Source organism: Amblyomma maculatum, chromosome 4, assembly GCF_055883805.1.
Source record: "Amblyomma maculatum isolate TAMU_Amacu chromosome 4, ASM5588380v1, whole genome shotgun sequence".
NCBI classification, from domain to species: domain Eukaryota; kingdom Metazoa; phylum Arthropoda; class Arachnida; order Ixodida; family Ixodidae; genus Amblyomma; species Amblyomma maculatum.
This window is the reverse complement of record NC_139347.1, coordinates 10,483,499-10,495,392: the sequence shown is the minus strand read 5'-3', so window position 1 is coordinate 10,495,392 and position 11,894 is coordinate 10,483,499. Positions and strand designations below refer to the sequence as shown.

The following is an 11,894-nucleotide window of genomic DNA, read 5'->3' as shown; positions in this document are numbered from 1 at the left end:
GTACTTTCTCCGCCTCCGTTTGCTCACGAGCGCCACCTACTTGCTCCGGCCAGAGCAAGAGTATTCGAAACGCAGAGTCTGGGAACGTGCTCTCCGCCGGATTGAGGCGTTCTGTGATGGAGCGTGCGCGCTGCTCCAGTTCTGCGATTGGAATTCACGAAAAAACAAGGCGCGACCGCACAAACTGCGCATTTCATGGGCGTCTGCTACGTCTGCTCTTTTACGGGGCCCCGGCGTCGGCATCGCAAACGATTGCAGCGCTACTATTATGAAGTTAAAAATTAAGTTACAAATTTTTTATAATTATTTCTGTTCATAGCATGTTAATAAAAACATTATGCCACAATAATGCTTTAAAATGCAGTGCTAGTGCCGCTAAAAACATTTCCCGTCGAAATTACCATCGTTGTTTCACAGCGTTGTTAATTTGCCGGTTCCCGTCGACTTAGTACACCCGGCTGTAGTACTGCGGTAATGCACGTTGAAAGCTATGAATGATTTCCTTGCAGTTTTCTGCACTTAGTGTACCTTCGGTGATGGGAAGTACGTACCAAATGCTTTCCCAGGCTCTTGTAGCCGTTCTAGTTGCTCTCTCGACATTACAGCAGAGGGAATTCGGCGCACATGCTTTGTACGAAGATCAAGCAGGAAAGTTGGACTGGCGGCAGCGATTCATCGGAAAGCCTCTGTACGTGCACGTCGATCCCGGCTCAGCGGGCCCCAGTCAACGCGTCGTGGTTGCCACCGAGAAGAATGTACTGGCCTCTTTGAGCACCCGCAACGGAGCCTTGATATGGAGGCAAGTGCTCGAGCAAGATGGAAACATTCACACCGTCTCATCTGCCGGTGATCTCATCACCGTTTCGGGCGACGCGCCGTACGTGCGTTCCTGGGACGCTCACACTGGAGTTCTTCAGTGGGAGAAAACCCTCCCGCGCAGCTCTGCACCGCTGGTCAGGTATGATGTGAACTCTCACGCGAGGGAGCTCACTGCAGTCGAAATACACCCCGGCTCCCACGTGCTCGCAATTGTCTACAACCTCCGGAACGGCGAAATGAAAACATCTCCCGTAGTTTCAGCACCGTGGATTACTGACCGGACTGACTGCCAGCTTGTGGAACATAAATACTTGGCATGTTTTGACCCGGTGGTGTCCACGGTTCGAGTCATGGCCCTAGGCGAGTCGACTGCTTTCCGCGACGTCCCGCTGTCCTCTCTTGGTATCCAGCTTGATGAACCAACTTCTGCTCCAGTCCTCCAGCCAATCGAAGGTCCGACCTACCCGCAAGAAGATTCGTACCTGGCGTTGCGTATGCCTAAGCGCGGCGGTTTCGCAGTGTTGCGGATAACGAAGGCGGGCGTGAGGCTTGCGCAGATGTTCCCGAATGCTACTCATCTCGTGAGCATGGGTGATGGGTGGCAAGCTGTTCGCAACGCGCTCGGTATGGCGAGCACTGACGAACGTGGCGAAACCCCCTCCTTGGGCGTCGTGGAGCAAACGGAGAACGGTGTCAGCAAAATTTTTCTCTATGAGTTGGGAGGCAGCTGGCAGCAACGAGCAGATTTCGAGGGCCAATTTGCGATTCCGCCCTCTACGGCAAATTCCGCCAGCGTGCACCTGCTGCCTTTCCTGCTGAAGGATCTGAAACCTGCCTACAAGACCCTTGTGGTTACTGAGGATGATGCTGTGCTGCTGTTCCACCAGCAAGGCCGCCTGATGTGGACGCGTGAGGAGGCCCTGGCATCTGTTCTTGAAGCACAGTTTATTGACTTGCCTCTGTCGGAAACTGATGCAAAGATTGAGCAGGAATTTGGAGATGGAAATGCCAACATCCTGGCCATGTTTGCGACACGTATCACGATGCAGCTGTGCCAGTTGCAGAGCTTGCTTCTAGGCTTAGTTGCTAGCCTTAGTGGAACTATAGGCCAACCGGAAGCAGGTCCATCCTCACGGGATCTTACACGGGACAAGTTTGGCTTCAACAAAGTCATATTGATGAGCACTGCAGCCCAGAAGCTGTTTGCTCTCGACAACCGCAATGGGCAGATAGTATGGAGCCAGCACTTTGTACACTTGCACCCTGTTAGCAGCGCTGGCACTAAAAAGCTGCCTATCTTTATCCAGCGAACTACTGCTCATTATCCGCACCCACCCCGCTGTACGGTGCTGGGAAAGCACGGCTCCGGCAATGGTTATTTGGTGTCAGTGAACCCCATAACAGGGGCTATCCTGGACGAGCAGGAACTTTCTTACCGTGTTCAGCAGGCGTCGTCTCTACCATTCCTTGATGATGAATACACGAGAGGCCTCATCCTTCTAGACAGTGAACTTGTTGTTCATTCCTACCCACAATCATCTGCAAAGCTTGTTTATGAACATCGTAACACCCAATACCTCTTTACTGCTGACGTTTCCACTGGATATCTTGTGGGATATAGTCTAAGACCATCTACGCCCAACAAGCTTGCTGTGGAGACAGTTTGGACTGCATTTGTTCAGAGTGATGGGCAGAAGATTACACAACTTGCGACACGCAATCCACTGGAGCATGTGCATTCCCAAGGCCGCGTTATGGGAGATCGCAGTGTTCTCTACAAGTATCTGAACCCGAATCTAGTTGCTGTTGTAACTGAAGGTACTGACAGTGTACACAAGGTGGCAAGTGTCACTGTGCACCTAGTTGATGTCGTCACTGGTGCGTTCATTTACTCAGCCAACCACAAGAGGGCTAGGGGCCCTTTGCATTTAGTGCACTCAGAAAACTGGGTTGTTTACTGCTACCACAATGAAAAATCTCGTCGCACCGAAATTTCAGTGATCGAGCTCTATGAAGGGGCAACTCAAAGCAACACTTCTGCCTTCTCATCTTTCAACTCTCGACCGGGAGCTATTGTGGAACATCAGAGTTATGTGTTCCCAAGCTCAATAGATGCCATGAGTGACACTGTCACTGAAAAAGGAATCACAAGCAAGCACGTTCTGTTAGCTTTGCCATCTGGAGCCATCCTAGAACTACCAAAGGCACTCCTGGATCCACGAAGACCCATCACACCAACAGCTCTGCACCGCGAAGAAGGCCTTATACCCTACATGCCCGAACTTCCCATCAACTCAGAACACATAGTAAATTACAACCAGTCTGTCGCAAGAGTGGCAGGCTTTGCAACAGCTGCATCAGGACTGGAATCCACCTGCCTGGTAGTTGCCTATGGGCTGGATATTTTCTATACTAGAGTGGCACCGTCTAAAACATTTGACATCTTGAAAGATGACTTTGACCACGTGCTGATATCTGTTGTGCTTACAATACTTATCCTAGTTTCATACATCAGCAAGCGGTTTTCTGCAAGAAAAGCACTGAGAGCAGCTTGGAAGTAGTGCTTTGGAGTTTGATGGACGAGTTACTGCACGAACAAGATTGACTTGACTCCACTTCTGTTGCCTTGTGCTGTGGGCCAGTTTGAATCCTGCACAATTTGCACCTGTACGTTATGTTCATGGACTGATGTACATTGAACACTTGTGTTATAAGGATATGTTGGTTTTATGGGGGTGTAGGCCGGTATCATAGGTGTGTTGTTTCAAGAAAGTTATGCTGGATTGCAGTCTTGCAGTGATGTCTTTATTTAACGTCCCATTTTACCCAAGTCGATGGATGTTCTGCAATGTAAAGGAAAGCAGAGTATTAGTTTAGGTTTCATAATTAGTTATAATAATGGTATGCCTCGGCATATTCTTGCCGATATGTGTCTTGCTTTTTTTTTTTTCATGCATTTAAGGTTTGATTTATTTCAAACAAATGCATTGTGTTTTTCAGCATTGCAGAACCCTTGTACAAAATTACAGGATTTACACTGAAAGTTCAAGTGAACATTATTGTAAATAAGACTTTATTTTTGCCTTTAGAGGAGAACAACATGGAAGCAGGCTCATTTATTTCTAGTTCAGCTCAGCACACATTAGCTAATAATGCACTGTAAGCAGAGTACAAAACCACAATAATTTATCATGCACTTTTGGCCATAATTTAAGCTGTTTAGCAAATGCATTGACAGTTTTGACTTCAGCAGTGCTTGATATCAGTACCAAGAAAAAATGAATTTAAGCTGAGTATTGTTACTTTACGGTTCTCCCATCAAGAACATATCAGAATTACCAGGAGATTAGTAGCATGAAAGTGTGGCATGCTAATCGACTTTAAGGCATGTAAATATGCTTTGGTTTTTATGGCACCTTACCATGTCTAAGTCATTGAAACAAGTGCAACAGCATGCCTTTACAGCAGAGAAGTCTGTCTGTCATATGTCATGATTTATGGGCAATTATACTTAAAGGTGGACCACTGCTGCTCTTCTTTTACAGTACAATGCTTTCTGTTGGTCTACCTTGCCATAAATGGTTGGGGTCATGACATTTGCTTCGTTACATCAGCTGTTTTTCTGCTTGCTAGCCATTTTTGTTACAGTAGTAAAGTGTTCAGAGGACAGAGTACGTTGTGTCACTCACACGAAAGCCTGACATGGGCAGCATAGCCTGATGGAGTTAGGAAAGCTTGACGTAGGCAGCATAGCCCAGGATCACTAGGGCCCCCGCCAGAACAAGCAGCGTCAGGGTGCCAAAAGTGTAGACAGCCCTGTCTGGGATCACAGGCTCCGCAGCCCACATTGCTCTGTAAAAATAAAAAAAATTGGTGGGGGAAAGGAGGAGGGTAAATATGTTATGTGGGCACCTGCAGACAGGTTGTTTTGCAAAGAAACTTGCTTTAAGGGTGCATTTTGCATAATTTAAGGGTAAAATTCACAAGCCTGGAATGTGACAGTAACCATGGCAACAAGGTGACACATCTAGCTGCTGAAATCAACCTAGGCTGTGATTAGCAGGTGTATGAAATGAGCGTAAGTTGAACACTGTGAACTAGTTTCTATAGCTTAATGCAGTAAAGACAGCAGTTGGGAACTGTTTATAACTTGACTGCTTCCATATGTTTTGGTATTTATGACATTTCAGGAACAGACCAATTTGAGAGGGAGACCTGTCTTTGTACCCAATTTTAGGGTTCTCTGTGGCCAATTAACTGCAGTTAATTAGCTTCGAGCAAGGCCAGGCATTGGCAGGCACAAACAATGGAGGTAGGCGGGACTGCAATGTCATAGCCATAGCACCTGTTATATGTCAAAATTCTGGCTAAGATGTTTCAGCCATTGATGGCACCACTGTTGTGCAGAGTCTACTTTATCTTCACAAAACAATTGCCCACGATTACGTTACTTCCTAATGCGAAATTTGAGCGCAGCTTATCAGCTGTTTCACCTTTTCGATAGATTGAGGCAAAGGTTTCGAGCTAGACACGTGTGTACAATTACAGACTTTTTTTTTTATTTTTCACACATATTCCATCAAGAAACGCTCAAGTAACAGTTCTTGGCTATCATGAAAGAAGCTTTGTGGTCGGAGAAAAGAAGAGAGGAATTGAGTTTATTTATTTTATTTATTTACCAAATACTGCAGGCCCTAACTGGGCCCTAGCAGGAGGGGCGAAAAGAATACAATGCAATAAAATATGAATTCATCAAAAGTAACATAACACAAGTGACAAGCAAATTACGATAAGACATGTTCAACACTAACAAGAAAATATACACCAATATGAAACACGACTATGGTTAAAACACCAGCAATTTATCAATAGATTCAATGGACATTGTTACATCAGAAGGCAGCTTGTTCCATTCTTCAACAGTATGAGGGAAAAAAGAATACTTAAATGCATTGATTTTGGCTTGATACGGAGTTACACATTGTGCATGATGATGTCTTGTTGGACGTGTTGTAAGGGGCGTAAGGTAAGGTTCAGGGCTCATAGCAAGTTTGTTGTTTTTTAGCAAAAATAGATACTTTAGTCTCTGAATTTTTCTTCGTATTTGCAATTGTGGGATGTTCTCATTCATTAAAATGGAGGGAGAGTCAGATGTGCGGTACTTTGAAAACATGAAGCGTACGGCTTTCCGCTGGATAGCCTCCAATGCCACAATATTCTTCTTGGTGTAAGGATCCCAGACTGTACAAGCATACTCTAGTTTGGGTCTGATGAGGCTGTAGTATGCTAACTGCTTTACCTTGGCAGGGACATTTTTAAGTTTGTGGCGAAGAAGGCCATGTTTTCTGTAGGAGGATGAGCATGTATTGGCAATATGACTGTTCCAACTTAGATTGTTAGTTATGGTAACACCAAGGTACTTATATTCTGTAACTTCTACAAGAGGATGCGATGGGAGGGTGTATGGAAATGAATGTACTAGTTTTTTGTTGGTTATTTTCATAAAAACAGATTTTGCGGCATTAAGCTGCATATCCCAACTACCGCACCATGTGTGAATTTTCTGGAGGTTAGAGTTGAGGAGAATTTGATCTTTAGGGCTATTTATTTCGTTGAACAAAATGCAATCATCAGCAAAGAGCCTGATTTGGACTGGTTCAGATATGACAGTAACGATATCATTTATATAAATGAGAAATAGCAACAGCCCTAGTACACTTCCTTGTGGAACGCCTGAGGTAACTGGTAATAGATTTGAGTGATAACTATCAATGTTAACAAACTGTACACGGTTGGTGAGATATGACGACACCCACGTGACTACAAATTTAGGTAGACCAATTCGTTCAAGTTTATAGATTAGTTTTGCATGTGGTACAAGTTATCGGAAGGTTGCGGGAAGCAGCGCGTGGGCCCATAAGAACGTTGCGAGACTAACTGATGCCACTAGCGAGTGAGAACGGGATGCACGCACCGTGATCCGCTGACAGCGAGCCGGCGTTTCGGCAACCGGAGGGCACCCTCGCCGCCACGCAGGAAGAGGGGGACCCCCTCCTCTTTCTGCATGGCGGCGACGGTGTTCTACGCAGTCACGTTGTCTTGACTCGCTAGCGGCATCAGTCAGTCGCTGCCAAGGAGGATATATAGAACTTGCTGGAGTGGAGGGGGCGCTCGTCACGTGAAGCCGGCCGTCGCCATCTTGCCAGTGGCAGAAAGCGCGTTCGACGCCGGCTCGCGCTACTGCTTTCGCGCGCTGTTTGAGTGCAAGCTGACGCGACGAGCATGCAAACACCAACAGTTTGATAATGGTTGCCTCTTGCGTTGCCTACGGATGTACAAACAGACTGAAGAAGGGTTGTGGCCTCACATTCCACCTGTAAGTGCACGAAAAGGTGTTCAATTGAGCCCTACGCGCGCGTTGCCGAGTGGCGCAAACTGATGTGGCAAATGTGTGCAACAAATAATAGTCCCGAAATTACTGTCAAGTTTCCAAAAGATATCGAGCTGAGGAGCCTGTGGGAGCGGGCCGTTCGCCTTGAAAGATGGCATGCAAGAGATGGAGATCGCCTGTTCTCCGTAGACTTCGCGCCCGCGAGTGCTTTGACTTCAGCGTGCAGACGACGCGGCTGCGCGCGGGAAGTGTGCGTTCTGTGTTTCCTGCTTTTTCGCAGCACCTACAGAAGCCCGTGAGTATTACTTGAGGATGTTAAACCATGACACGCTAGACAAAATTATTCGCCTTTCTCACGTGAGAAGTGTTCGGGCATAAATACGGCTGCCGAAATGAGTCGACGAAGGCTCTTGTCGGATAGTGGATGGAAGCAAATGGAAGGAAACGTCTGAGCTTCTTGACGCTAGTGATTTTTTTTTTGTTTTTGTTTTAGTGTCGTGCTGGAGAATTGTGTTCGTGGAAAAAAAGTGTGCTGTGAGCGCTATTTTTCTGCTTTTGCTCTATTTCTGTCTCCCCGAAGCCAGAAATGTGTGTCTTCATGATTGTTGGTATAAACATCAGATTCAAGATGCCAGTCGCACACTTTCTAATTGACACACTCACTGGAGTGGAGAAGGCGGAGCTGACAAAACAATGTATTGAGAAGCTTGCATCAGTTCAGGCTGAAGTTGTCTCTCTTACAGACGGTGCCTCATCGAACTTCACTATGGCTAAGTGTTTAGGTGCTCAGCTTCGACCGGACTCTGTTGGGTTTATTACAAGCTTTGTCGACCCAGCTGATTGCACTAAAAATTTTCACGTTATTTTAGATGCCTTCCATATGATTAAGCTCATCCGCAACTCATTGACAACCGTAAGCCACCTCATCGACGCTGAAGAAAAGCATGTGAAGTGGACTTATGCAGTAGCATTGGAGGCTTTGCAACGTGGAGAGGGGTTGCGGCTTGGCATCAAACTCACAAAGGTCCACGTTCAGTGGGAATAGCAAACAATGAAGGTCCGATATGCTGTACAAGCACTGAGTGCCTCAGTTGCCGATGCCTTGAACTTCTGCGAACAAGTGCTCAAGCTGCCACAATTCAAAGGTGCCAGCACAACATCAAACTTTATTAGAATTTTTGATCACTTGTTTGACATCATGAACTCTAGGAACCCATTAGGAAGGTCTTATAAGGCACCTCTTCGTAAGCAGAATAAAGCCTGCTGGAAGCCATTCTTTTCGGAGACCCTGGCTACATAAACGGGCTGAGAGACCCGGCAGGACGTCCAGTTACAGAAGGACTAAACAAAACTGGGTTTTTTGGCTTTTTGATATGCAAGGCAATTGGCACCAAAAGAATGTTCGACGAGCTTGTCGGCCAGGATCAACTGAAATACTTGCTGACCCACAAACTCAGTCAAGATCATGCCGAGAACTTCTTTGAGTTTATACGTGGACGAGGAGGTCATGACAATAATCCAACAGCTGCGCAGTTTATGGCTGCATACAAGCGTCTGTTCGTTCAGACGGAAGAGACGTCTTCCAATTCTGAAAACTGCTCCCAAGACAACGTCTCCATCTTGAATTCAACCACTACTGTAACCATGGTAGATGTAAAAAGCACTGTCACTGACATGCACTGGTCATCAGTTCTTCTGCCCGATGACCACGACTACACACATCGCATTAACTGGTCCGAAAGTCTTTCTGCTTTTTTCGATGCCGTGGTGCCATATATAGCAGGCTTAGTTGTGCGAAAAGTTAGTACAACGACAACATGTGATCAGTGCATCATAGCCCTGCATTCCGATGAGCTTGCACCTTTAATTAAGCAGAAGATCCGAGGTGGTCTTGTTCCGCCGTCACAAGACGTCATTGGCCTGTGTGAAGCAGTTGAGAAGGGGCTGCGACGGCTGCAGGCGGAATGTAATGCCATTACAATGGTGCAGGCAAGGGCAAAACACCTTATCTTGGAAGTCCTGGGTGTGTCTTTAAAAACAAAGTGGTACTAGGAACAGGAGGAGCACTTCCTTGATTTCGACCCGCTTGACAATCATAACTACAATTTGTGCAAAACAAATCGTTGAAGAATACGTGAAAGTTAGGATACACCACATGATGAAGGAACGAAACCAGGAATTGATCAAGATTAAAGTTAGACCAGTTCTGTCAAGGGTGATTATCTTCAATCACCAGTAGAGTGCCTTTCATCATTATTTTTACTGTGCGTCTGATTATTAAGCTTTTTTTCCTTAACATTTGTGCAGGCTAACTGCTTTCTACATGCCAGTTGGCTGCTGATGGATGGAAATAAACATTTACAACCACAACCGCTTGCTTTCATTGTTTTGTAAACGCGCGCAACTTCATAGGCAGCGCGAAGAAGTACGAGCGCGGTTGCGTACTGCTGCTTTTTGCCACTGGCAAGATGGCCGCCAAGGCTTCACTCTCCAGCATAGGAGCGTATAGGCGGCTTCCACTCCAGCAAGTTCTATATATCCTCCTTGGTCGCTGCTAGCGCTGCCTCCGGCCACCCCTCCTTTCCTTTCCTCGTGTTCTCCGGTTGCTGCGCGCGCTCCTGCCCCCATCGTTCACCGCTGATCGTAACCCTCTTCCTGCGAGGCTCCGGTTGCCGAAGCGCCGGCTCGAACTGGGGGGATGAAAGGAGGGCGGAGCTGGTTACGAGGCAGACGCGAACGACGACGCGAAACCCAGGAACGGGCGCCAAAGAGCTGCGCTCTAAACAGATGGGGTTGGACAATGTTCAATAGACAATGTTAGCGGTCGCGCTACCCCATCGCCTCTTTTCGTGTATGTGCAGTTCACTCTCCTTTTCCAAGCAAGGGCCGCTGGCAGTATCTATCCGGCAGACTTTTGTCTCGTTCACTTATCTCCTGTCTTTCTTGCTCCTCGGCCCAGTCACACGTACGTCTGCCTCACACTTTCTAAACGCCGAAAGGCACGGAATGCCTACTGATCAGTGGAATGGCAAGTCTGATAACTACTCGCTGACATAGAAAAAAACATGAGAAGGGAAGGAGGGCACCATTATTAAGGACAGGTGCTTTAAAAGAGGAATTGAGAGTGAATGTGATCAAGGGTGCTCATTTAGGGCATTATGCGTTCTTACATATTTTCTCTGAAAAAGGCAAAGTGATTGGTAAACTGAGAAACGCAACTGAAAGCGTTAAAAAAAAGCCTGGAGACGCTCACCATCTCCCAGCTCCAAAAGGCTATTTGGGCCTCCGCACCAGGTGCAGGTGATCTTAGCGAAGTAACTGTATCAGCGGTAATTTGTTCCGGCAGAGCCTCAGTCTATTTTAATAAGAAGCCGCTGGCATATTTTCTAAAACCCGAGAAGGCGAAAAATGATTTCTCCCCTTAAATTTCTCCCCTTAAATTTCTCCCCTTAAATTTGTATAGAAGGATACGCCAGGCAAGTCACAAGCAGCTTTCTCTCTCCATCTTTACTTCCATTTCCACCTGTGGTCTAACTAGAGACCCCCCTCCAATGGATTCAGACTTTAAGCACTGGGTGGGTAAGCCTTACATGCACTGAGCTACGCGTAACCAGCCTCGATGTTTTTTCCTAATTAGCGTCTAGCAGTTTCTTGTCAGAGGCTTCACAAATCAAGACCGCCGGCTATATATGCCAGAAGGCTTGGCACGTTCTACGCGCGCCGCCATCCAGAAAGGCCCACCTGCGGTATGGCATCTGCGGCTTGCCCTCGGTGAGGCGGGCCGTCGAGCTCTCGTACATGGTGACTGCGGCCTGGAATGAAGCCTTGTCAGATGACCGGAAAAGGCCACTTATAGACTGGTCCAAGTGATCTGGACGCGCTCTTGGTGGGTCGGGAGAGAACACTGCACCAGCTCAGCGGATGCGGTAACCGTGCGCTCCTCTTCGTTTTCTTTGAAGCAGTGAAGCGTCATTTCCGGCGAGCCGCCCGTGAACTCGCGAGTAGTAGTGCCGGTGGGAAGCTTTATTATTAACGGAAGGCTTCACGCTCCTTGCAGCTACTATGCACTCAGAAAGCAATGGAAACTTTGTCGGAGCGTACAGTTTCAACGTGGAGCTAGCTGAGGCAAGTGTTTACATGCTACGAAAACGAGTTATTTGGAACTTGCCATCTTGCTTCGGCGTAGAGAGATGATCTTCAGAGGCACCCATTGCGAAGTTTGTCGGCCCGCATATGGAGAGGTGAGAATATAGCACTTATTTCACGATAATGGTGGATTTTTGGGTCACCACGGAAGCTTTGGACAAAAAACGCCATGGCACAAGGCATTTTCGCCTGCATATAAGCTGGGGTCATGTAGGGCCGTTATTCGGGATACTTACTCCAAGCAACCGAGCAGCAGGTCTGGGCATCGCCGATGGGCACCATTAGATCAGGCCACCGCACTGGATGCATTCGTTATTTTATTCAAATGCGTGCCTTTCTGGCTCTAGCTACTGCCTAGAAGAAACAATAATTAAGGATATCGGAGGATGCATACATGCCAACAAGGATCTTCCCGACTACCTTTTCACGAGACCGATCCGCCTTTTTCACAAGATATGGCACCCTCTGAGAGGCGAAAATTCGTCCTCGGTCACAAATTCCGCCTTCTCACTTGTTCTTCATATTGCTAGGATTCTTT

The 11,894-nt window shown here is 47.0% G+C and overlaps 1 protein-coding gene, 1 long non-coding RNA gene and 1 pseudogene across 2 annotated transcripts; 2 read left to right on the top strand and 1 right to left on the bottom strand.

The window, feature by feature from the left end:
- Positions 1-432: 432 nt before the first annotated feature.
- EMC1 (ER membrane protein complex subunit 1) lies at positions 433-5,654 on the top strand. The gene has a single exon (XM_084600737.1). It carries the CDS (start codon positions 495-497, stop codon positions 3,378-3,380), a length of 2,886 nt encoding a protein of 961 aa, XP_084456863.1. The 5' UTR covers positions 433-494; the 3' UTR covers positions 3,381-5,654.
- Positions 4,515-6,900, bottom strand: LOC146190288 (uncharacterized). The gene is made up of 2 exons (XR_014706531.1): positions 6,794-6,900; positions 4,515-4,671 (listed from the first exon to the last, which is right to left on the bottom strand). It is a non-coding gene; the product is annotated as an uncharacterized LOC146190288 (long non-coding RNA).
- A 1,843-nt stretch (positions 6,901-8,743) lies between these two features.
- Positions 8,744-9,449, top strand: LOC146190287 (uncharacterized; annotated as a pseudogene).
- Positions 9,450-11,894: the final 2,445 nt, after the last annotated feature.